We start from the raw sequence: 26,825 nt of genomic DNA on the forward strand, positions 1-26,825 counted from the left end.
TTTGGTTATCATTATACCGTATTCAGGTGCTTTCTAACCCCGCTTGTGTCTTTTGCGCAGTACGGGCATCTGTATTCCTGATTCGAGTGACTCGAATTGTACCAGCACGGTCTCATATTAGCCAGTTCGGATATATCTTCTGTAAAATTAATGTCTTTCAATTTTTTTCCATTGTTCCAATGTTAGTTTTACGCCGCATCTAGTCGGATTTACGTCGAAAAACCCATCGTGTAGATCGTATTTTCGGATATCTACGTAATACGGTGATCGTGACTAGATCCATATATCTTGATAAAGTTCGAACGTAACATTTCGGCTACTATTTTAGTGCTCCAATAACAGACATCTTGGAAATGATTTGTCCTAAAACTACACCCTTATTTATGGGTCTAAGTCAGACGACTAATTAGTTGATTAATTCTCATAGTCTAACAGTTTACTCAAAGTATTTGAGGATTCTATCACATATAATTAACGGTGTTTTTGATACTCGGGTCTAATATCACCCAGCATATAGGACCATCTGTTCGGTTTTTTCTAAACAATTTAATTACCTCAGCGCTATGAGCACTAAAAATGTTCGAATTATTGCTAGTGTAATTGGTTTGAAACCTCACACATAATTTCCCATCTCGGACGTGTCTCCGATCTAAATCACTTAATTGCCTTCGTCTTCCACATATAATTAATGGTGTTTGGATACTATCGACCCATCTGCTACTAGTCTAGGTAATTGGTTTTGCTCACACCTATTTTCCCCAATCGTGGTCATGTATTGATCTAAATCAATTAATTGCCTTCTTTGTCGGTATATGGTATCATGGGTCTGGATAGCAACGAAATGCTAGATTAACGTAACTCAGAATGAGTCAAAAATGAAATCTTTTATTCAATTAATGTTTTATTTAGTCCTAAAAAACATAAATATTTTTATAAATATTGTAGATAAACATAGGTCATATACCTATACATGAAAAAACCATAAATTTCATAAAAGATAGAAACTCACTACTTTAGTTAATCCTCTTTGGTTAGAGCGGATCTTAATGAAGTCCTGGATTAGTCATTTCGGATACTTATTTCTATCTAAGAGTTTAACGCAAACTAAATTATATAAATTGATGTATTTTACATATTTTGTTGTTCGGTTATGATATAAATATTATCTAATTAATATCTGTGAAATTATACTTGGGTGATCATTACACCGTATTCAGGTGTTTTTCGTACTCCAGAAGTGTCTTTTGCGCAGTACGGACACCTGTATTCCTGATTCGAGTGACTCGAATCATACCAACAGGGCGTCATGTTGGCTAGTTCGGGTATATCGTCATTAAAATCAATGTCTTTCAATTTTTTCCATTGTTCCAATGTTAGTTTTACACCGCATCTAGTCGGGGAAACACCGAGAGGTTCATCGAATAGATCGTATTTTCGGATATCTACGTAAATACGATGATCGTGACTAGACCTATATATTTTGATAAAATTCGTACGACCAACAGTCATTACACCCACGTATTCGATATCTTCTTTAACGCGCGCAATTTCGTGTTCGATATCGGATTTACAAAAATCTATATGCACCCACTCTTGGAGATCGAGCGAAATACCGTTTTTAGTGGGATACAGTTGTTTTCTTCGTTCACAGCACTCGTAGGACCGTAAATCTACACGTTTTACCCCCTGCCACGTTTTCGCACTCGCGTAAACAAGAGATCCCAGATAATGGGGTTCGGGGTCATTGTTCCAGGTGTTACGCAAGTTCGCACTTTTCGACGGGCCGGCGACAGCGTTGTCATTAACGATCGAACCTAAAAGAACAATAAAATATTATATATCAGTATACGTATGTCTTAATATTTGACGGTTTCGAATACGGGAAATAAGTAGAAACTTACTAAAGTCGAGTTTCAGCGAGGGGTGTTTTCTTTTTCTAGATTGAAGCGATGACTTTGCTTTAACTGGTGTATTAGATATTTCTAAAATACTTTGTCCGCTGGCCGAATCCATTATTACGATGATGTTGTATGATGTTGACGGTTCAAAGTCTCTGAGCAGAATGACTAAATTATGGATTTGCAACGCGTTTTTATTGTCAGAAAATGACTTACCCGAACTCGTTTTATGGTTTTACATGTTACGAAATATGTTCGCCTAAACTTGTCTATGATTTCACAATAGCCGTCAAAAGAAGCCATCTTGGATTTAACCCCGCTCCCCTCTCTATACACGCGCTCGCATAAGATTATATAATCATGGCATCATCTAGGATGACGTCACTCGCTTACACACGTACACACAAACGCACGCATGCGCACGCATCTGTATAGGATTACGGACTAGCGCCATCTAGGATTTAACTGCGCACTCGCTTTGTTTACACTCGCATAAACGAGACGTGACTTACGAAAATGTCTGGCGATTTTTTTACCGTGGAAAACATTTTCCTAAAGAAAAAAAAAAAAATCAACTACCACGGAACATGAAATAAATCATGTCGACTTTGAAGATATCGACTGGTCTACCGGATTTGCGATTTGCAAATATTGTAATACGACAATTACATACGGTAGTTTTCGAGTAACGACGTGTTGCAGGAAACCGATTTGTGAAGATTGCTGGCTAGTGAACGCTCGATGGTTAGGCGTTCAACATGATTTCGAATGTACTATCGAGAATTGCATGGCACATTTTAGGATTATCAAACATATCGCGAAAAAAGACTGTTATCGTTGTCACGCGCAAGAGGATTTGCTTCATTGTTGTGATAAAACTATATGCTGGCCCTGTTTAAGCGAACTTAAAACGTGTGAAGGGTATGAAGAAAATTTTTGTTATAACTGCATAACTTTATTTTGTGGCATCAACACGTGTTTAGTATGTTTGGAAATAACTAAACAAAAGACAGACTGCTGCGACGTTTATATTCACGTCTCGTGCGCCAAGGAATTCGGATTTAAACCGTGTTTAAACTAAATTTTAACGGTGAATAAAATGTTTTTTTTAATTGTTTTACATTGTTTTTTTAATTTTTGGTTTTCTTTGTCTCGAATTTGCCCGTACTCAGGGAAAAGCGCCATCTAGGATTTAACTTCACTTCCCCCTCACCTTCACGTACACATATGATCTCGTAATAGCGCCATCTAGGATTCAACTTTTCCCATAAACACGCATAGGAATGCGTAAGCGCCATCTAGGATTCAATCATACCAATAAATAAATTTGGATTGAACACCGCCAATAAATTTGATTTGGATTTAACACCGCCAATAAATTGATTTGGATTTGTTGTCAATAATTTGATTTGGATTTAACGGAAAAATTTTGAATTTTCCCGCCAAAAATTTGAAATTTGAATTTCAACCGCCACTTCCGGCCACCATCTTGGATGACGTCACTTCCGGTCACCATCTTGGATTACGTCACTTCCGGCCGCCATCTTGGATGACTTCACTTCCGGTATGACGTCACTTCCGGTATGACGTCATCCCTCCTCCCTCCCCCCTCCTCACTCCTCCCCCCTCCCCCCTTGAGGTCCTGAAGTGACATTTCCTAACTACTATCCCCATACCTCGCAACCATACATGGCAACAGGGGCAACGCACATATTATCGAATAATTTAAACATTACGTCGATTGGGAGTTTCAGGCGCCTACCCTTTTGAATAATTGAAAACATAGCTTTCATAGCTTTATCGTAAAGATATTTTTTTGCTTTAACAAAACTACCGTTCCAGTTAAATTTAACTCCGAGGTACAAATAATCTTCAACTATCTCCAATTCTTGGTTGCCAAACATAAATTTCGGAATTTGCTTAATTCTAGATTTACTTCGCGCAAAATAACTAATATTTTTGTTTTATCGACATTTACAGTGAGGCCGTTGCCTGTGCAATATTCAAATAATGTATCTAAGTATAACTGTAGTGATCTCTCATCCTCGGCAAGAATGACCGTGTCATCCGCATATAGGATAATAAATAAATTCAGTAAAGCATCAAGATCCTGATTACACCCCGAGTTCAGATGTTCCATAAACGATAAAGTTGAGTTACCACGGTTAATAAAAAATTCCTCAATATCATTCAAAAATAAAGAAAAAAGAATAGGTGACAGGTTTTCGCCTTGTCTTAAACCACGATCAGCTGCGAAATAATGCGATGTAGGTATTACTCTTAGACCTAACACATGATTTGACGGAGTCATACATACTTTTTACTACATTCAAAAAATTACCCGTTATACAATTAGCTATGAGTTTCTTCCATAAAGTAACCCTACAAACCGAATCAAAAGCTTTCTTGAAGTCGACAAAGGCGCAGAAAAGGCTTCTTCCTTGACAAAGATACAACTCGACGATGGTTTTTAGAGTGTAAATATGATCGATAGTTGAGTATTTAGATCTAAAACCAGCCTGAGCTTCACTAATAATGTTGTTAATATCTAGGAATGAAGACAGTCTTTGATTTAATATACTTGTAAATAATTTGCCTAAACAGCTTACTAGTGATGCCTCTATAATTATCTGGGTTGGCGGGGTCTCCTTTGTTTTTAAAAATGGGTTTAATGACGCCATCAGACCACATCTCTGGTACATGGCCAGTTTTAAGTACTAAGTTGAAAATATTTTGTAATATGCTTGCTATACATGGATACTCATTAACTTTCAGCATTTCATTGATAATTCCATCTATACCAGATGCCTTGTTGTTTTTCAATGAAGATATAGCTTTGCCTATTTCTTCAGTAGAAATTTCACAGTTTAACATGGAGTTGTCATAATCAGGTGGGTCATCATCTTGAGTTTCAGTAATGGTATCAGTCTGCTCGTTTACGTTAATATTGAAATCATTCAGTCTCATGAAGTGTTCAAGGAAAGTATCGATATCGATATTATCTTTGTCAACTTTTGTTACTGTCGCTGAGTTTAATATTAGCATAGACCAGTATTTCTTAGGGTTACTAATTTCACATTCTCTTAATTCTTTGATAAAGTTTTCGTTCTGTCTTCTTTTAGATTCTCGAATAATTTTTTTATATTTCCTAGACGAGTTCTTTAAAAATTCTAAGTTTGCGGAATTCGGACAGCTCCTATATCTATTTCGCCTAGGCCTATAATTATACTCTTTCTGCGCTATTCTACAATCCTGACCCGTTTATTCACTACAGTACTGCCATCTGTACAAAGTATACAAAACTAAGCTACACAATTCAGTTATTGTAACAGGCAGCACCGTCTTGCCCCCGTTCTCCGCTACAAGATGATTACTTGATTTATTCTTAAAGTGTCGTAACCGCAAAAAAAGCATGCGCGGGTTACTGATTAAAGCGGCCTCGACGACTGGATTTCTCGAAGAAACAGCGACAAAATCCTCACAGTTGACTGCTCACCATCCGGGACAACAACCTGAATATTAAATAACAAACAAGCATGAACCATATGATCATGAAGTTTATTACATCAACCTGATTCTCACAATGACCAGGCAAAACTGATCTGGTCAGCTCATATCAGGTGTTCCTCAGAGGGCAGCACAATACAACCATGAAGCAAGTTGAGCTAATAGCTGCAATGAAAATACTGGCTACCACATCCTCCCCCCAGTTTAAAAATATTCTGGTCCCCAGAATAAAACTTCCGAACAGAACGAGGACAAAACACAAATTTTCGATTTTTTTTTTTTCAAAGGGAATCAAAACACAAAAACAGATCGAACCCAGGGACACGCCCGAATTTCACGATTCCCTTCATGACTGTAAAACATATAAAAACAACAACATGATCATTCATTAAGTGCATATTTATTCAATTCAAAAACAGCTCCATTAAAACCGATTTAGATTTCTCACGTGATGTGTCCGGAACCACTCACCAACTGTACCAAAGCCCTCAACGCTGCCTTTTGAACCCAAGACGGCTCTGCTATAACAAGACTATCCCTGTAACGAGCAGGTTTCCTCACCCCAACGCGTTTCGACCTCCTAGGACTCCGGACAGCCTCAAAACCTCCTGGCGGCGGCAACACCTCATCCATAAGTGGCGGCGGAGGAATGATCGGAATATCCTCAATCAACTGATTGGGCTCAATAACCGGGGTATCTACAATTAACGGCGGAGGAACGTCCAGCGCAAAATCCGACGAAGCTGGCGAGACGGCATCTGCAACCAAAATTCCTTCGGCTGTTTCCATAATACCCCCTTCCCCCGCTGAAACTGGGTCTTCCTCAAGGAAACCAAGTTTCCTCATCACCATCCAACAATCATCATCTCCATCCTCCGAACAGGTGCTGTCTGTTTCACATTTCCTCGGATAGTCACCCATCTCCAAATCTCCTTTACAATCTTCCGGCTCCGGAGGCAATGGTAAAGGATCCAAAGATCTCAGAGGCTCAGCTAGTGGCAACAATAGGTTCCTATGTAATGTACGAGTTTTCCGAGTCTCGACGTTCTTCACCGTATAGACTGGCACATCCCCAGCTGGCTTCAGCACTACGATGTATGGAATTTCCTCCCATCGATCCGCGATTTTATGACGACTCGAAAAACCAACCTGTTTCACCAAAACCAAATCTCCTACATCAATAGCTCCTCCTTTCACTTTCGCATCATACCTAAACTTGCTATACTCACCTGCCTCCTTGATGTTTCTGGCCGCAATCTCCCAAGCTTTCTCTAATTGCTTCCCAATCCTCGTGCCATACTCTGCAGGTCGATCTGTCCCATCCGAAATACCATAGATCAAATCCACTGGCAACCGTGGTTTCCGGCCAAACATGAGATAAGGTTCGAAACCCGTAATACGATGTGGAGTGCAGTTGTACGAGAAAACAGCCGCTTGGAGATGTTCACGCCACTTTGTCTTCGACTCATTGGCTAACGTACCTAAGAGCCCGATTAGAGTCTGATTGAATCTCTCGCAGTGACCGTTACCCATTGCGTGATACGGCGTGGTACGACACTTTGACAGTAATTAGAATATGTGGCTTTCATACCAGAGGACGAGAGGACGAGACACCACTCATCACCACAAGTAATTTTTTTTCCTAATAAATGGGGGAGAATGAACACCAACTAGAAAACAATAATGTCAATAAAAATCAATATTATTGTCAATATTGTAAAAAATACATCGATACATCTAATAAAACACGACATGAAAAAACTGCAAATCATATAAAAAATGTAATAGATTTTGAAACTCCAGAAAATTCCAATGAAAGAAAAGAACGATTAGAAAATATGAATATGAATGAAATAAAATGTGAAGTTTGTGATGAATTTATAACAAAAAGGAATTATAATAGACATCTCGAAACAGAAAAACACCATCGAAATTTGAGAAATAATGTTTTAGGAATAGATTATTTTGATGATAAACCTCAACAAGTAAAAGAATCAACTTCAAAAACTAAATCCATTTCAAATAAACCTTACATGGAAAATGTTAGAAATTATATTGATTCACTAGAAATAAAAGATACAATTGAAATATTAGAAACATTACGTAGTAAAATTGGTCCTGCAGCAATTATATTTAGATTTTCTAAAGGTACAACAATAGAAGATTATAGTAAATTTAATGAAATAATAGAAAAAATACTAGATTTGATAACAGATGTTGAATATCCAAAAATTAGTATCTCTGGGAAAGTAAGTTTTATAAAGTCAGAAGAAAAAATGAATTATAATATTCAAACACTCTCTGAAGAAATAATTTCAAAAACACAAATAAAAGAGAAGTTAGAAAAAATATTAAATGAATTTAAACGTCATATTGAAGAAAGATATTTTGAGGGTTCTGGCTTAACATTGAATGAAATTATATATTTAGATTTAAATGTTTATAATACAAAAAGGAATAAAACATCAAAAAGTAATAAAATGTTTAAAAATGATTCAAACTTTACAACAGAAAAGGATATGAAAGCATCAAGTTATATCAAATTACCGTTTACAACAAAAGCAGTAATAAATATTCAAAATGAAGATAATAAATGTTTTCTATGGTCAATTATTAGTTGTTTACACCAAACAGAAGATATGACGCATAGTTTTAGAATAACAAATTACCAGAAATATGAAACATTATATAAAATTGATCAATATCCAGTAACTATAAAAATGATTCCTAAAATAGAAAAAATTAATAATTTAAAAATAAATGTATTCGAATTAATGCAATTACCAAAGACAAAAGGTGAAAATATTAAAGATTATACATTGGAAGCTTTATATTTAACAGAATATTATGATGATGAAAATGCTATAGATTTGTTATATTATAAAAAAGATGAAAATGAACATTATATGTGGTTAAAACAAATTGATTTATTCTTTAGAACGGAAAGTGATCATCATCGTAAAATTTATCTATGTAGAAAATGTTTATCTAAATTTATGACTGAGAATACATTATTAAAACATAAAGAATTATGTGATAATAAAGATTTTTGTAAATCAATAATGCCAACAGAAAAAGATTATAAATTGAAATTTACTAATCATAAATTTAAGAATATTGTTCCATTTGTAATTTATGGGGATTTTGAATCGTTGAATAAAGAATTAACTAATCAAGATAGAAAAGAAATATATAACAAAAAGCAATTATTAAAATCAATGGATAAAGGAAATGAATTAAATGAAGACGCAACACAAGACCCACCAATTATAAATACAATTAAAAAAGTTCATCAAAGAGCTGCTGCTTATGGAATTTACATCAAATCAAATTATCCCGAATTATATGAAAGTCAATATATTTCTTTTAGAGGTGAAAATGTAGTTAATGATTTTTGTGATAAAATGATTGAATTAGAAAGTGATTTTACAAAATTATTAAACAAAAATAAAAGAATAGTTATGACAAAAGAAGATGAAATTGATTTTAATTATGCAACTCATTGTTGTTATTGAGAAAAACGTTTTTATTCATTTGATAAAAGAGTTAGAGATCATGATCATTTGAATTCAAAATATCGTGGAGCTGCTCATGAAGATTGCAATTTACAAGCTAAAAAAGTAAATTTCGTACCAATATTATTTCATAATTTATCAGGATATGATACCCATCTATTTATAAAACAATTATCGGGAAAATTGGGTGCAATTAATCAAGAAATAGAAGAATATAATGCTATGAATGAAGCAAATGTAAGAAAATATGATTTTAAACTATTAGCTAAAATATCTGAAAATTATATTTCATTTCAATTTGGTTGCATTAGATTTTTAGATTCTTATAGATTTCTAGCAAGTTCATTAGATAATTTATCAAAAAGTTTAGTTGATAATGATTTTGTTATAACTCGATATTATTATCCAAATGACCAAGATTTTAAATTATTGAGATATAAAGGCGCAATTCCTTACTCATTTTATAAAACACACGATGATTTTAATGTAACAGAATTATTAAAAGATCAATTTTATGATCAATTAAAAGAGGAGTATGTGAAAGACGAAGTGTTTAATAGAACATTAAATATTTGGAACCATTTTAAGATGAAAAATCATGGGGAATTAGTTGATTTATATTTAAAATCAGATGTTATGATATTGGCTGACATATTTGAAAAGTTTAGAGAAGTTAATCTAAACCATTTTAATGTTGACCCTTGTTATTGTTATTCAAGTCCTGGTTTAACCTGGCAATGTGGTTTAAAATATACAAATGTAGAATTAGATTTATTAAAAGAACCAGATATGGTTTTATTATTTGAAAAATCAATTAGAGGTGGAATTAGTGGTGTTATGGGAGATAGGTATTTTAAAGCAAATGATGAATATAAATTATTATATATTGACGCCAATAATTTATATGGTTGGGCAATGATGCAACCTCAACCATATAAAATTTTTATATTAACAGAAGTTGAAAATGATGATAAAACTAATTGGGAAAGCGCAATTATGAGTTTAGAAGATGAAGCACCAATTGGTTATTTCTTTGTAGTTGATTTAGAATATCCTGATAACATAAAGTTTAAAACAAGAAACTTACCTTATTGCCCAGAACATTTAACTGTAGATGATAGTTATTTAAGTGAATACCAGAAGAAAATAAAACCGAAAGATCATGTTTTTACAGAAAAATTAATACTTACTCAAAATAATAAATACAATTATATTGTTCATTATAGAATGTTAAAATTTTATCTAAAACAAGGAATGAAATTGAAGAAAGTACATAGATATATTGAATTTAATCAATCGAAGTGGTTAGAAAAATATATAGATTTCAATACTCAACAGAGAACAATATCAAAAACAGATTTTGAAAAAGATTTCTTCAAATTAATGAATAATAGTTTTTATGGTAAAACATGTGAAAATATTAGAAATAGAAATGATATTGAATTAGTGAATAATTCTGAAAGATTAAGACATTTACAATCAAGTCCTAGACATTTAGGAAATAAAAGATTTGAAGATTATTTAACAGCAGTAAAATTAAAAAGAACGTCCATGAAATTTAATAAACCAATATTTATAGGTTCAACCGTTTTAGAAATTTCAAAGCTATTGATGTATAATTTTTATTACAATGTTTTACAACCATTGTTTGGGGAAAAACATATAGAAATTCTGTACTTCGATTCTGTAACGGCCGACACCCCAATATTATTAAAATGTAATAATAAAATATTGGTAAGAAGAATTTCAGAAATAATTCCAAAACAAAATGAATGTTATATTTCATATGGTGAAAAAGAACTAATACAAATAAATGGTTTAATGGATGTTTGGACAAGAAATGGATGGAAAAAATTAAAGAATATTACTAGGCATAAAACAAATAAGAAAATCTATAGAGTTAGAACTAAATTAGGATTTGTAGATGTTACAGAAGATCATAGTTTAATTAAACGAAATGGTGATAAAATAAAACCAACTGATATAAAAATTGGAGATGAATTATTACATAAAAGATATTTCCAAAGAATGAATCATATGTCATTCGATGAAATTATTGATAATATTTATAATATAGAACACGAAACATTAGAAGAAAAAGAATATTTTATCAAAGGATTTTTCATGGGTGATGGTTCAGCAGGTGTGTATAAATATGTTTGGGGTAATAAATATTGTTGGTATTTATGCAATCAAGACTTAAGATTATTAGAAAGAATTAAGAAATTCTGTGAAGAAGTTTATCCAAATAAAACATTTAGAATCATGGATGTTATGAAATCATCAGCAGTTTATAGAATACTTGTAAATAATCCTAAAGATTTTGCTATAGAATATAATGATGAATTCTATATTCATGCAATAGTGAAAAGTAATACTTCAACAAAAGAAAAGATAGTTCCAGATTATGTATTAAATGCAAAAAATAATTTAAGAAAATGGTTCTTTATTGGATTCTACGCAGCTGATGGTACTAAAAAATTTACAAAGGATAAAAAGATAACCTTTGCACAGAAAGGAAAAGTTGCTATATCAGGGTTAAATATATTATGTAATTCATTAGGCTTCAATATGAATATTGGATTGATTAAATCTAAACCAAATTGTTTTAATCTAAGCCACACAGAAAAAGATTTAACTGAAGAAGTTAAAGATTTATTTGAAATATATAACCCAACTGACTATGTTTATGATTTATCAACAGATGATGGAACATTCAATTCTGGGTTCCCATTAATCCAAAAAAATACGGATGCGTACATACTAAAAATCAAGACAAATGACATAACAAAAGACTTAAAAACATTAAAACATCATTTTGATTTTAGTAATTATCCCAAAGATCATGAACTATTTAGCAATGATAATAAAAAGATTCCTGGTAAGTTTAAAGATGAATTAGGAGGTGATGAAATGATTGAATTTGTTGGGATAAGAAGTAAAATGTATAGTTACAGAACAAAAGATCATGAAGCTAAAAAGTTAAAAGGAATAACTAAACATGTGGTTGGTAAACATATAGAATTTCAAGATTATATAAAGTGTTTATATAAATCAATTGTAATGAAACACAAAATGAATTGTTTAAGATCAGAAAATCATGAGATGTACATTAATGAAGTTGAAAAAACTAGTTTAAATCCATTTGATGATAAAAGGCATATTTCAGATGATGGTATAAAAACATTACCTTATGGCCATTAAAACATAAAATCAATATCATCATACTCGAAATCACTATTGGATTCTTCATTTTCATTTAATTGTTCAGGTTCTTCTTCCATTCCATTTTTCTCATTTAAATAAAGTTCTATCTTGTTCCACATTTCATCTCGCTCTCTTTGTTTCTTTTTGTTTGTTAATTCATAAAATGGAATTATAATATCTAGGTTTAAATAATTTACAATCTTATTTAAAAAGAATTCATAATTTATTGAATCTGTTATTCTATTTTCCAAATAATACATTAATATTTGTTTAAATATTTTTTTTATATTTTCCATATCTTCTTCTGTTAATTTAGGTTTTTCATAATAATCGTTAAATAATAAATATAAATACATTTTCTTTTGTTTTGTGTTAAATGTTGATGGAATAATTGTTTTTATAATATCTTTTTTAGTTATTTCACCATTTTTATTTTCTATTATTTTCATTTTTTCAAGCCATTGCATATATTCTGGTGTATGATCTTCTATAGAAAATATTTTAAAAATTTCATCTAGATAATTTAATTTTGGTTCTATGAGAAAATCTCTAGTTTTTTCTTCACCCCATAAATTCTTTTGCCATCCACATTCAACACAAAATAACACAGTACCTTCTTGTCTTAAGGTCGCATAACTACATTGTGGGCATTTTCGTTTATAATTTATGGGTAATAGATCTTCATTAAGCTCTTGGTATTTTCTTACGTTTTCTTTATGTTTTATTGTTCTATTATGTAGATTTGAATTACTTGTTGTAATAATCAATTTACAATATTTACAATAATATGTTTTTCTTGTTAATTCATTATATTGTTTTTCTAACTTTTCAACTGTTTCTTTATTATCTGGTAACGTTTTCTCATATTTTATTTTTTCTAATAAATTATTTTTTCTTTCATTGAATTCAGTTTCAAATTTATTAGAAATTTTATCTATATGTGCTTTACGAAATTGATGATTCTCCCAATCTTCTATATTTTCAGGGCTATATTTTACTTGACAAGGCTCACAGAAATGATCTTTTATATTATCCTTATCATAGAATAAGAAAGGTCTTTTCCAAATAACTTCAGGTTCAACTTCAGCAGAATTACTATCAACATTAGCCGTTGCGCCATTAATTCTACACTTCTCTGAATGTTTTTTAACATAATTTCTTGAGAATAATTTATTACATTTTGGACAGTTTATTTTAGGGGGTTTATAATTTTCATCATGTTTTTTCATATGTCGAGCCATATTACTTTTTCTTAGAAGTTCACCACAAATTTCGCATGCTATCTTCTCATCCATTTATTAAGGAAAAATTTTATTAAAATTAATTTTTAGTGATGAGCGGTAATTTTTTTATGTTATAAATAATGGTAGAATTAAAAGAATACAGAATATTTATTGATTCTAGAAAACTTACAAATTATAAATCTCATAATTTACTAGTACAATTAGATAGAGAATTCAAGAATTGTGTAGATTTAAAATTAGTTAATATAAGTTTATGTAATTCTTTTTATAATATATCGGATAAAAGTCTAGAACATTTAATTTTTTCAATCTTTTACAAAAAAAGGAATAAATGGTTTTTTATATATTTAAAACCAGGATTATATAATTTAGATACATTAACACAAGAAATTAATAGAAAAGCTCGAGCTAAATTAGGAAGTGATTCCGGATTTAGTATTAGAATTTTAAAAAGTGCTAGTTCTAATAAAATAAAGATTAGGTTAGCTAATGACGAACAATTTAAATTTACAATAAGAAAACCTTTAGCTAAACTGTTAGGAATTGCACCAGATACCGTTACAGCATACGCAGAAGGTAACTCAAATATAATACCTTTTACACACTTTTATATTTATTGCAATTTAATCGATCCTACAAAAACATTTGAAGCAACTAAAGATACAATTTGTAATTCTGGTTTATTAAATATTTTACCATTAAAAAATGTCAAACAATTTGGAACTCAAATAAATTATAATTTAACTGAATGTGATTTCAAACCTTGTATTCCACATTTCAATAATTTTAAATTAGAAATAAGAAATCATAATGGTTATTTAATTGATTTGAATAACTTTCCTGTAATTTATGAATTAGTTATAAGATGTAAAGAGTAATTTTTCACCTATATAAATGAATATAACTGTTGGACCGAGTATATGTTTTGGATTTGATTTTAAACGTGAGAAAGAAATGAAATTTAACATTAATGATGTAATAACACATATCAAAAATATTGCATTTTCTAATGAAACAACATTTGAGTATGAAACAACAATAGATAAAGAAACTTTAAATGTAGAAAAGATTACTAATTTAATTAGAGAATCTTTAAGATTTTATGAATTAGATGAAGATTTTATCATAGATGATATCAAAAAAATAATAATTGAAATATATGATAATCATAAAACTAGTAATGAAATAAATGTTGAATTAATCATAAATAAGTTAACTAAATATTTTGAAGATAGTAATTTTTTTGATTAATAAATGAGTGATAATAAGTGGATAATAACTGGATTATATAATGGCGCATTACTATCAGTTGGAACTGTTGGTTATTCAATGGTATTAAAAAAAGTATTCAAAATGGGAAGTGTTAATGTTGATAGATTTGATATAAATGATATTCTAAAATTAACATTAGCAGTTACTTTATCTAATTTAACTATTGATTATTTGGAAAAACAAAAATATATTCCTCCCATATAAATACATAATTTTTTTGTTAAATAAATGGCTTCTGCAATTATAACTATTATAGGATCGGCAATTGTTAACGCTTTAGCATTTACTGGTGGTGGTTATTTATTTAAACATATTGATAAAAATAGTTCATTAGGAGAACAAAGAAGACATAACTTAGCGTTAGAGAAATACAATAAAGCTGCAGAAGAATATAGAGAAAAGAGGCAAAACTATATGGATTATATTAACAAAGAATTATATGATCAGAAGATTTCACATAGAGATTTTCAATCAGTTGATGATGCAATGAGTTTATATAACGCAGTAACAAATAAAGAAAAATTACATCTATACAAACCTAAATTATCAGATTATTATACCCCAAGTAAAGAACAACAGAAATATGAAATAATATGGATTTTAGGTGGAACTGTTATTGTTATATTTGTTGCTTATAAATTTACTAATTAGTAATTTTTATTCTAAATAAATGGAAGATAAAGTTGATAGTATTGATATTATTCCTCATGATATAAATAAAACTAAATTAAAAACATATTTAGAAAAACAAATATTAGAATTTGAAAGTGACTTAAAGATAAAAAAGAAAAAATATTTAAAAAGTAAAATTATATATTATTTGATTATCAGTGGTTCGGTTACAATTAGTTCCGTAATAACATTTCTAGCAATATTCAGCCCATTAACACCTTTAGCTATATCAATTGGTGTATTAGGATTAAGTTCAAGTGTTTTAACTGGTATAAGTTCAAAATTAAATATAAAAAGTAATAAAGAAAAAATTAAAACTAATATAAAAGAAATTAATAAATTAAAGAACACACTAGATTATATAATAAGTTTAAATGGTCATATAACAGTTGAAGAACAAGATAAATTATTAAAAGAATTAATAAATTATTAATTTTTTTAATTATATAAATGGTAGATAGTTTTCCAAAAGCTTTCCAATATAATAAATCAATTAAATATAATATTCCAGCAATAGATTTTAATAAAGATATTACATATAGAAATGAAGTTTTAGATTCATTAATTGATTTATATATTTATGTTACTGAAACTAATAATTTTAATGCAAAGATGGAAAATATATTTCATGTATATTTAATTAATTTTAAAAAATTGAAAGGTGAAAAACAATGGTTATTAAAATCTAATATGAAGTATTGGCAGAACCAATTAAATTTTGCTGTTTATTGTGCAACAACAGGATGCGGAATTTGTTGGAATGATCATTTGAATAATTCTAAATATAAATTAATTCAAAGTTTATTTAGATTTCATACATACTTTCAAATCAGAATAATATTAAATGAATTAGAGTGCGCTTTACCAGGATCTAGGTATTTCAAAGAATTAGATAATAATATCAATTTATCTAAGTTTTATAAAATTTGTAATGAATTTAATATAGATATAAATAATTCTGATTTTAGAACAAAAATTGGAACAATAAGATCACTTCCTTGCCCTAAAAAGATTGCAGAATATTGTGCACTTCCCATACCATCTAATAGCTTTTATAATATCTATAATAATAAATTAGGTTATGGTAAAATAGAAACAAAAGATTTAGAAACATTAAATTTCAATAAATTACCAAAATTTTATGATCATTTAAAACAAGAAAACAATAATGGTTGGGTATATTTTATTTTAGAGAATAGTGAAGGTTTTACTAAATCAGGTATAGAAAGAATAAATCAATCTATTAGAACTTATTTGATATGTATTCTAGGATCACAAGTTGAAACAAGATCACCGATAATTGGAAATTTGAATACATCATTCGATACACAAAAACAATTTAAAGTTTTATTTGAAGATTCAATTCATAATGATAAAAATAGATCGATTCCAGAAAACATTATAAGATATCAAAATTATTTAGATAAATCTCATGTAAGACTTAATTATTGTATAGGCCCTAATCTATTAATTATTTCTAATGATTTAGTATTGAAGATGGGAAATATAATTGGTTATAATAATCTAATTAAAACTGCAACAATAAATAATTCATTTGGGTTAAATGATATAAATAAAAAGATTATCACTGCTCCAAAATTAATGGAAGGTGAAAAAAAAAAAAAAAAAAAAAAAAAAACAGAAACTAAAACTAAGAATATTAAATTAAATAATGATTCTAAAATAAAAGATTACAATACATCAGAAAATAATAGAACTGATAAAATTCAACATGATATAATTAAAACTGATAATGATAATAAATCACATGAAAATACTAAATTAGCTATAACTTGTATAGGAATTGTAATCGGAGGAATATTATATTTTAAATTTTAATTTTTTTATTATATAAATGGAAGTAGAAGGTGTAGAAGATATTGGAATGGATCCTTTTGATGAACCTGGTATAACTGATGAACAACCACCTGATTTTGATGAAACAAGTTTTAATGATGGTAATGAAACAGCATATAATTCTAATTTAACTACACCCCAATTTATTGACAAAGCACGTTCAAAGATAAGTATTGAAAATGAAGTACCAGAAATAACAGAAAAAGAATACAATTATCATGAAATTATTCATGATTTTAAACCAATGTTAAAAAAATCTGGTTTCAATATATCAAATAAAGGTATGGATCATTTAGTAGAAGATTTGAAATATTTAAATGGTGAATATTATTGGAAATTGAAAGGTGACTATTATTTTAAGATTTCAAATCTTAAAAGTAGTGATAAAATAATAACACAATCAACTTTAAATTTATTAGAACAATCTAGAATTAAGAAAATCAATAATGATGTTATAACTGATGTTACAGAAAAAGAAAGATCTGATAATTTAAAAGAATTTAAACAAAGAAATGCTAAATTTTTTAAGATAATTAATGAAATTTTAGAAACAGAAACAACTTCTGAACAGAATATAACTTCCAAAACTAGTAAACTTAAATCAAATAAAGTTCCAATTGAAAAACTTTTACCGAATGGATTAATTGATGCAACAGATCAAGAATTAGAAGATTTAGATATATTTTCTGATAAAGCAATTAGAGAAATTATTAGTATAAGACTTGCATCTAATAAAATTGCACATGATAAAAGTATAAGAGATTTTAAAATTAGAACTTTAGAAAAAGAATTAACTGATAAAAATAAAGAAATAGAAAAAATAAAATCTGATTTAGATCATCAAGTAATTGATGAAATAGAATATAGGCAAAAAGAATTACGTTTAGAAAAAGAAAAAGATGATTTAGAATATAACATAGAATTACAAAAAGAAGAAATTAAATTATTGTTAAAATCATATGATTATAATATTAATAGATTAAAAGTTATTTTTAAAGATTTGTTGATTAAACCAAATTCTGAAATATCATTAAAAGACAGAATAAAGTTATTATTTAAATTAGAAGGAATAACAATTCTTTCAATTGTAACAGCTGTAACTATGTTATTTACAACAATTAGTTTAGCAATATCAAATGCTTTGAAATCTACTCCTACTCCCAATAAACCAGATAAACCTCCAGGTAATAATTCTATACAAGATAAAGTTAAGGATGGTTTAAAGAAATTAGCAAAATATTTATGGGAACTATCTAAAAAATCTGCTGCAGCATTGCCAGGAGTTATTGCTTCAATTGTTGGTTTTATATTGAAATCTGCAGGAAACATTATTAACTTTGCTGCTGAACATATTATTTTATTTTTAATTACAGTTGTAAGTGCTATTATTTTTGGTTTAGTAAATATGATATCAAAAAATATCAAGTAAACCATGATAAAAAATAAATAATTAATTTTTTTGTTAAATAAATGAGTGGGAGTTATATAAGTCCTTCCAAGATTTCTAGAATATCTAATGCTATTAAAGCAGAAAGATCACATCATATAATTACTCATAACCCTTCAAATATTAATCCCGATGAAACTTTATATGTTAGAATCCCTCGATTAACACAAAATACTTTTTATGTTCCAAATAGTATTTATTTATCAGCCGATATAAAAGTAACTGGCCATGATAACAATTATGTTGTTGATAATGTTGGAAGATATTTGATTAAAAAATTAACTATAAAGATTGGTCCGGAAACAGTTTTCTCATTAGATGATTATAATTTATTTATGCATTATAAAGATTTATGGTTAACTAAAGAAAATAGAAATAATATGATATTTCAAGGCATCCAATCGGAAAACCATAATAAATTAAGATCTGAAGCCAATAATGCAGTAGTAACTCGTGCCACAGATAATTTGATTAAAAAGATTTATGGAAGCAAATATAAAATTCCATTAGACTTTGAATTGATAAATAATAATGCACCTTTATATAAATACGCAATTCAAGAAGATATTATATTTGAGATAACATTTGCTCCTGTAAATGAAATTGTATTATCTAGCGTTGTTAAAGATATGGGTTATAAATTATCGAATATATGTTTAGAATATAACACAGTAACTAATGAAAATATTGCTAGCACAATTCAAACTCAATACAATCAAGGATTTTCATTATTATATGATTATATTGATAAATTTAAAACTGTAACTATTAATGCAAATGATGAAATAATTAATGAGAATATTAACTTTCCTAGAAGATCTATTAAAGGTATATTAATATTTTTTTACTATTGCAACATATTCCAATGGTGCAATAAATGTTGATAATTATTATAATCCTGAAATAACAAAAGTAGAAATAACTATTGAAGGTATAGCGAATAAAATATTTTGTCAAGGAATGAGAATGATTGATCAATGGCCAGAAATTAAAAAACATTTTATGAATGAAAAAGTAAAATCATTTGAAAATTGTAATATTAATCAAATTGATTATTATACCGGTAATAAATATGCATTATGGTTAGATTTTAGAACAACTGAAGATAATTCATTACATGGTTCTGGAAAAAAACTACAGAACACTAAAGATGGAATACAATTATTCATGAAAAAGAATAAAGGAATCAAAAATTTTAAAATGCATATTTATATTATATCTGACGCACAATTAAATATTGTAAATTCACAATTAGATAGTATTCAATATTAGAAATATAAAGTTAAAATTAAGGATATATAAATGAGTGGTAAAAAAACTCCTAATATTAAAGAACAATATTTAAGAAATTTATATTACAACCCTGAGAGTTCGGTTGCTTATTCTTCTACTAAAAATATATGGCGTAAAGTAAAACAAGATAAATTAGATAAGATAATCCCACAAAATTTAGTTAAACATAAAGATATAAATGAATTTATGTTAGAACAACCAACATATACAACACATAAAAAAATTGTTAGAAAATATAAAACTCGTAAAACTATGGTAAGTTATGTAGATCAACAGTGGCAAGGAGATTTAATTGATATGAAAAATGTTAAGAAAGATAATGATGATTATTGGTGGTTATTGAATATAATTGATATTTTTAGTCGTTATGTATGGAGCTTCCCACTTTATAGAAAAGATGCTGTACAAACATCAAATGTTTTAAGAAAATTTCTTTCGGATGATAAACTAAAACCAGAAAAAATACAATTTGATGATGGAAAAGAATTTGATAATTCACTTGTTCATGGACTTTTAGATTTTCATAATATTAAATATTTTTCAACAAAATCGGATAAAAAAGCAGCAGTTGTTGAACGATTTAATAGAACATTAAGAACAAGAATGTGGAAATATTTTACAGCAAATAATACTTTTAAATGGATTGATGTTTTACCAAAATTGATAGAAGGATATAATAATTCTTATCATTCTTCTATTGGAATGAAACCTATTGATGCTAGAAAACCTGAAAATGCTGAAATTGTTTGGAATAATTTATATGGAGCATTTCTTGTAGATGATTTTGGTGAACCTAAATTTAAAGTTGGTCAAAATGTTAGAATTTCTAAGTATAAAAAGATATTTGATAAAGGATACGATCGAAATTTTACTAGAGAAATATATAAAATAAAAAAGGTAATAACAACTAAACCATATGTCTATAAATTAGAAGATTTAGATGGTGAAGAAGTTGATGGATATTTTTATGAAGAAGAATTAAGTTTAACTACTGAAAATCTAGAACAAGAATATAAAATTGAAAAAGTACTAAAAACAAAAACTATTAAAAGAAAAAAATATTCTTTAGTAAAATGGGTTGGATGGCCAGATAAATTCAATGAATGGATATTATCAAGTAAAATTAAAAATATATAAATGAATAAGGAATTATTCATATTTGAGCCTCATAATATGTTAATTTCTGGCGTAACAAATTGTGGAAAAACTTATTTCATACTAAATTTATTAGAAACTGTTTATAAAAACTATTTTGATAATATAGTATTATTTTGTCCAACATATGAATTTAATCAAACTTATGATAGAAATATTACTAGGAATAATAAATTTATTATATTAGATCCTAAAACAGTAAAAGAAAATTTAGATAATTGTATAAAAATAGCAATTGATATTTATAAAGGATCAAATACATTATTTATCATAGATGATTGTGCAAATTTACATGATTCAAAAATTAGAGAAAGTGAGTTATGCTATTTAGCTTTCTCTGGGAGACATTTTGGGATAACAACTTGGGTTTTAAATCAAAAATATAATTCAATTGTTAAAGACTTTAGAGAAAACATTAGATTTCTAGTTTTATTCTACAATAAAGATAGAAAATCAATGAAAAATGCACTTGAGGAAAATGATATTATTCCACATGATTTACATAATGAATATATGGATAAGTTGAAAAATATTAAAAGATCAAAATTACTATTTAGATTACAACACCCATTTAAATATGAATTTATTTAAATTCAACTAGCTTGTTAATCTAATTGAATTCTAGTTGAATTCTAGTTATTGGTAGTTGTAACAAAAATCAACTAGATTTAACAATATTTTAACTAGCTTGTCAATCTAGTCTAATTCTAGTTACATTCTAGTTGAATTCTAGTTGTTAGTAGTTGAAACAAAAATCAACTAGATTTAACAAGAAATAAACAAAAACAACAATATTTCAACTAGCTTGTTAATCTAGTTGAATTCTAGTTACATTCTAGTTGAATTCTAGTTGCAACAACACAACTAATTTATTTGTTTTATAAATGGGAGGTGAAAAGAAAATAAAATCTAAAAATGGTGATGTTCCAATTGAAAAAACTTTAGATAATTTAGGAATAACAGAAACAAAATTAACTCCAGATGATGGTGCTTTAAATAATGTTACAACAAATAATAATTATGAATATTATCTTTATTGCAAACATCAATTAGAAATATTAATAGCATCTGGAAAATGTAAAAAATTTGTCGATAAAAATTTAACTTATAATGAATTAGATACAATGAAATCAGTTGAAATTATTAGATTATTTAAGATTTATGAAGCCGCGAGAACAGCTAAAATTAATGACGCGATATCAGAAAATGTAGTAAAAGGTTATAGTAAATTATGTAATTATATACTACCAATTGAAGATGAAAATAGATTATATTCCGATTTAAAAAATGATTATTTAGTTATGACTGAATTAAATAAATGGATTGGATATTTATCATTTCAATTAGGTGGATTTATGACATTATTATCAACTGGGGTTATAACATTTTCAAATATTGAAAGTAAAAATATTTCTATAATAAATGAGCGAAGTGAAAGAAGTGAAGGAATTAACTGTGAAGAAAAAACCGAGAACTCAGAAACAAATTGAATGGTCTCGACAATTAGGAATTAAATCACAAGAATATAAAAAAGCTGTAAAAGAAAAAATAAGTAATAAAAATGTTAATAAAAATGGTGAAAATATTGTTATTTCTACTCCTTCTGATAGTAGAATATTTGATAAATATTTATATTTTACAGTTGGATTTGTAATTGTATTCATTTTGATTGGGTGTAATTGGTATAAGAAATCAAATAAAATTCATGATATTAGTAATTCTGAACCAACTGCTATCAAAAATGAAAGTACTTCTGAAATTCCAAAATTGATAATAAAAAAAATGGATTAATATTTTAGAAAAAAAGCAAAAAAAATAATTTTTTTTAATTAATTGAATATCTCACTACTTTTGTCTATCTATGTGGAGCAATTAAATTGTCCAGATAAGTCATTTCGGATTCTAGATAACCATTATTTTTATTAATTTATTTTTTAAAAAATTTAATCAACAATTTCTAAATCATGATGACCGTCTTCATTTTTCCCATGATATATTATTTTAAATCCTACTAAATCTTTCAATTCCTCCGTACTCAATGAAACCCATTAATCAGGTAAAAACACTTTAAATTCTCGTGATGTACTAACATTACAGTAGCTTAAATTAGCTGATACTTTCTCTCCATATTTAGTTTTTATCTTTTCTAATTTCAATATTTTATGTTCAATTTCTTTTGTAACATCAACTAACTTTTTTATTTCAAATTGTTTTTTTGCTGGTTTTATTCTGTTATTTATTGTTGCTAAGAATGCTTTTCTATCTCCCATTTATTAGGAAAAAAAATTACTTGTGGTGATGAGTGTTAGGAAAAAAAAATTACTTGTGGTGATGAGTGGTGTCTCGTCCTCTCGTCCTCTGGTATGAAAGCCACATATTCTAATTACTTTTGACATTCCTAAAATTCTACAGAGCTCGGATATTACCTTCGACTCGAAGTTCCTCCCTTGGTCGGAATGCAGTACGGCAGGAATTCCAAATTTTTTCACGTAATGGTCATGTAAAACACGAGCCACACCGACGGCAGACTGATTTCGAGTCGCAAACGCTAACGCGTATTTCGTGAAATGGTCCGTGACCACGAGCACATCCTCGTAACCACCAGAGGGCTCCAATTTCATAAAATCCACACAAAACATTTCCATAGGATAAGTCGTCGCAATCGGTACCAGAGGCGCAATCGAAGGTGGACTTTTGAACAACACGCAACGTGAGCACGTTCTCAGATATTTCTCCACATCCGACTTCATTCCTGGCCAGAAAAATCTACCACTTACGAGTGCCATGGTACGATCACGTCCGGGATGCGACATCTCACCATGTAACAAGCGCAATACCATCGAGCGCTCGGACTTCGGTAGGACGATCTGGAAGAGTGTTTGTCCATCCATCCATTTCTTCCGACACAATACACCTTCCTTCATCACTAAATTTGGTAAATGTCGCTTGAAACGCTTCTCTTCTTTCGTTTTCAGAAAAACTTTGTTACCGGTTTCCAAAGAAAGAATAAGGCTACGTAAAACAGGGTCTTCCTTTTGTTTCAAGGCAATGTCCACCTCACCGACCACAAAACGCCTCTCCGACTGTCCTTCGGTAACCATTAAACCCTCGCAAATCGCTTCTATCACATTCTCCCCGAGGCGAAGCCTCGATAGAGCATCCGCATCGGTGTTGTTGGCTCCGCTGCAGTACACCAACTCCAAGCGAAAAGGATACGGCAGTTCCCCATTGCGTTTCCGAACTAACACCACAGGTGACGAATATGGAGAAGATGAAGGCCGAATTATTCCTGCGTCGAGCATCATTTTCAAGTGTTGACGCACTTCATCTATCATTCCGGGCGGCACGCGGCGATAGCGTTCTTTAACAGGAGTATCTTCTGTCAAACGGATCCGATGTTTCACCAAGTCAGTCCCTGTCGAACCCAGCTGCTAACGACCCGTCATGACTAGAAACATCCTGATTCGATATCTTTTTGCTACTATAAACACTATTTACATTCGTTTCACGTTTCGAACTAATACCAGTACAAGCATCAGTGAACTTTACTTCATCCGTTCCCACATCTTTCCCGCAGCTTCTCGGTGATCCAATCCAGCTAACCTCACAGGATCGACGTAGAAAACGTTAGCTAACGGAGTCTTCGCAGGAATTTTTACGGAGGTAGCCCCAATATTACGTACGATCACGGATACCCTATTATACTTACCCCTATTTACAGACGAAACTGACGGCGCAACGATTAAATTACCGGGAAGCGTGACGGAAACTTGCGATGTCATCACGTTGAGATCTCCTAGTACTGGAGTTCGCAATATCCCTTTCAATACCATCTCTGAGTAGGGACCAACTTCGAAAAAAGTATCAGTTTTCACAACAGCATCTTCTGCCTCACTCATCTGATTCACATGTGCCTTCCATGGCAACGGCAAACTTTCCTCAGACGCATCTAACTGTCGTAGCAGATTTGTTCCTAAAATCACCGGGACTTGTTGCTGATAATCAGTCGTTGGGACAACCAGACATAGCACCCAATGGAACTGACGTCCTACATCGACTTTAACTTCGGAATAGCCCAAATACGGCAACGAGTGTCCACCGGCGGTAGTTGCATCTAGGATCTCTTCCAACGGGTTAATTTGAATTCCCATTTCATCAACAAATTTTTTTGACAAAGTCGATACCATGGCCCCGGTATCTATTAATGCGGTACAGCTCCTCCCGTTCACTAGCACATCCATTTCACTGGCGGGTCCGAGCAAACCATCTATCAACTCCTCCTTGGTTATAGTGTCGGGTTTTGGACGTTCGCGTTGGGGGCGTGGTCGTCCCTCTCCACAGCCCCTTGACCGTTTTAATTCACATCCCTCGATGAAGGTCTCGATCCATTCCCCGGACAGTTTTTATAAAAATGCTCTGCTACTTTGCCACACTTAAAACATCGATAAGTAGGCGGAGGCATAGGTGTAGGCGTCGCTGGCATCTTGCTCCACTCCGGGCAATTTTTTATATAATGGCCAGGCTGACGACATTTATAACATGCCTTCCCTACACCGACATCTTTCTCAAGTCTCCTAAGTCGACTATCCATTTCGGAAACCTTGGTGACCAGATCCTTCATTTCTCGATGCATATCATCTAACTTTTTCTCCAATTTCACCTCGAAATCACGGGATGTACCGGTTTCCTTCACTATATTCGACATGGCGGCTCGATGCCCCACTTCCCGCGGTATCGCCTTACTTCGAGCGGATGATCCCAGAGACTCTTTACTGATCACGAGTTCCTGCTCGACGACCCGAGCTTCAAGAACCAAATCTTGGAAAGACGCCGCGGTTTGCAATAACGGACGCACAGCAATTTTTATTTGGGCATTTACCAACCCCGCACAAAACTGATTTCTGACGACCTCGTCCGAAATATCACATGAAAGTCCACGTAAATCATCCAACCGACAAGCCCACGAAGCAACATCTTCGTGCGGTTCCTGTTTTGCCGTATAAAAATTCATCATAACCTGTGAGGGTGACAATACACTAGGCCTACCGAAAATCACTGAAAATTTGTCGATTACCTGTTTCACAGTTACAGACTTGCCCATTGACAGCAATAACTTAGCCGCCGCACCCTTAACCGACCGACGAATAGCAGAAATTAAGGTACTGGGACTTATAGTAGTGTGACAGTGGTATTATTGAGTTTCAACAGCAGTCTCAATTCATAGGCAGTGCTGCCATCTTCTAACGATATCTTAAACTATTCCGCATTCATTATCCAACTCATTCAACAGTGCCATCTTTCGTGATAAAACTTTCGAACTTTGTTCCAGCGTCAGCTTTCATATAACTTTTTGTACTGAGATTGAACCTTAGGAAAATTACGACTAATGCGCGTCAGTTGCTCGTAAGTATTTGCTTCTGCGAGCAACGACTGCCGCTGAAGAACATAATTCAAAGTTAATGTTACATTTTTCTGGGAAACTGTCACGTATAATGTCCTTTTGTAATGATTTCGGTTGAATAATGATATTTTTATGGGCAACGCTGTTGCGCTAACGACAAATTAACGGTCTTTGGCAATGTCATTCGCTAATGAGATGGGTTGGAGAATTGACTATATATACTGGGGTTTTTGGACCGTGGGGGAGACCGCTAGAAATTTTTAGATCGTTGAGATCGGTTCGTGAAATAAAAGTAATTTTGAAGACAGGAACTCTGTGTGTTGCGACTCGTTTATTCTTGGACGTTTGTTAACATTC

General features: G+C 30.4%; 1 protein-coding gene across 1 annotated transcript; it reads right to left on the reverse strand.

Annotated features, from left to right (window-relative positions):
* Window positions 1-1,185: 1,185 nt before the first annotated feature.
* On the reverse strand, window positions 1,186-2,175 carry LOC141909127 (uncharacterized). The gene is made up of 2 exons (XM_074799511.1): window positions 1,902-2,175; window positions 1,186-1,814 (listed from the first exon to the last, which is right to left on the reverse strand). The coding sequence occupies exons 1-2, from the start codon at window positions 2,011-2,013 to the stop codon at window positions 1,186-1,188; spliced, it is 741 nt and encodes a 246-aa protein (XP_074655612.1). The 5' UTR covers window positions 2,014-2,175.
* Window positions 2,176-26,825: the final 24,650 nt, after the last annotated feature.

This window comes from Tubulanus polymorphus, chromosome 7 (assembly GCF_964204645.1).
Source record: "Tubulanus polymorphus chromosome 7, tnTubPoly1.2, whole genome shotgun sequence".
Lineage (NCBI taxonomy): Eukaryota > Metazoa > Nemertea > Palaeonemertea > Tubulaniformes > Tubulanidae > Tubulanus > Tubulanus polymorphus.

Bases quoted from the DNA above. Each gene is read 5' to 3' on its own strand.
- LOC141909127 (XM_074799511.1), bottom strand. From the start codon at position 2,013: ATGGATTCGGCCAGCGGACAAAGTATTTTAGAAATATCTAATACACCA. The intron at 1,815-1,901 runs GTAAGTTTCTAC...TTGTTCTTTTAG, and splicing joins CTCGCTGAAACTCGACTTTA to GTTCGATCGTTAATGACAAC.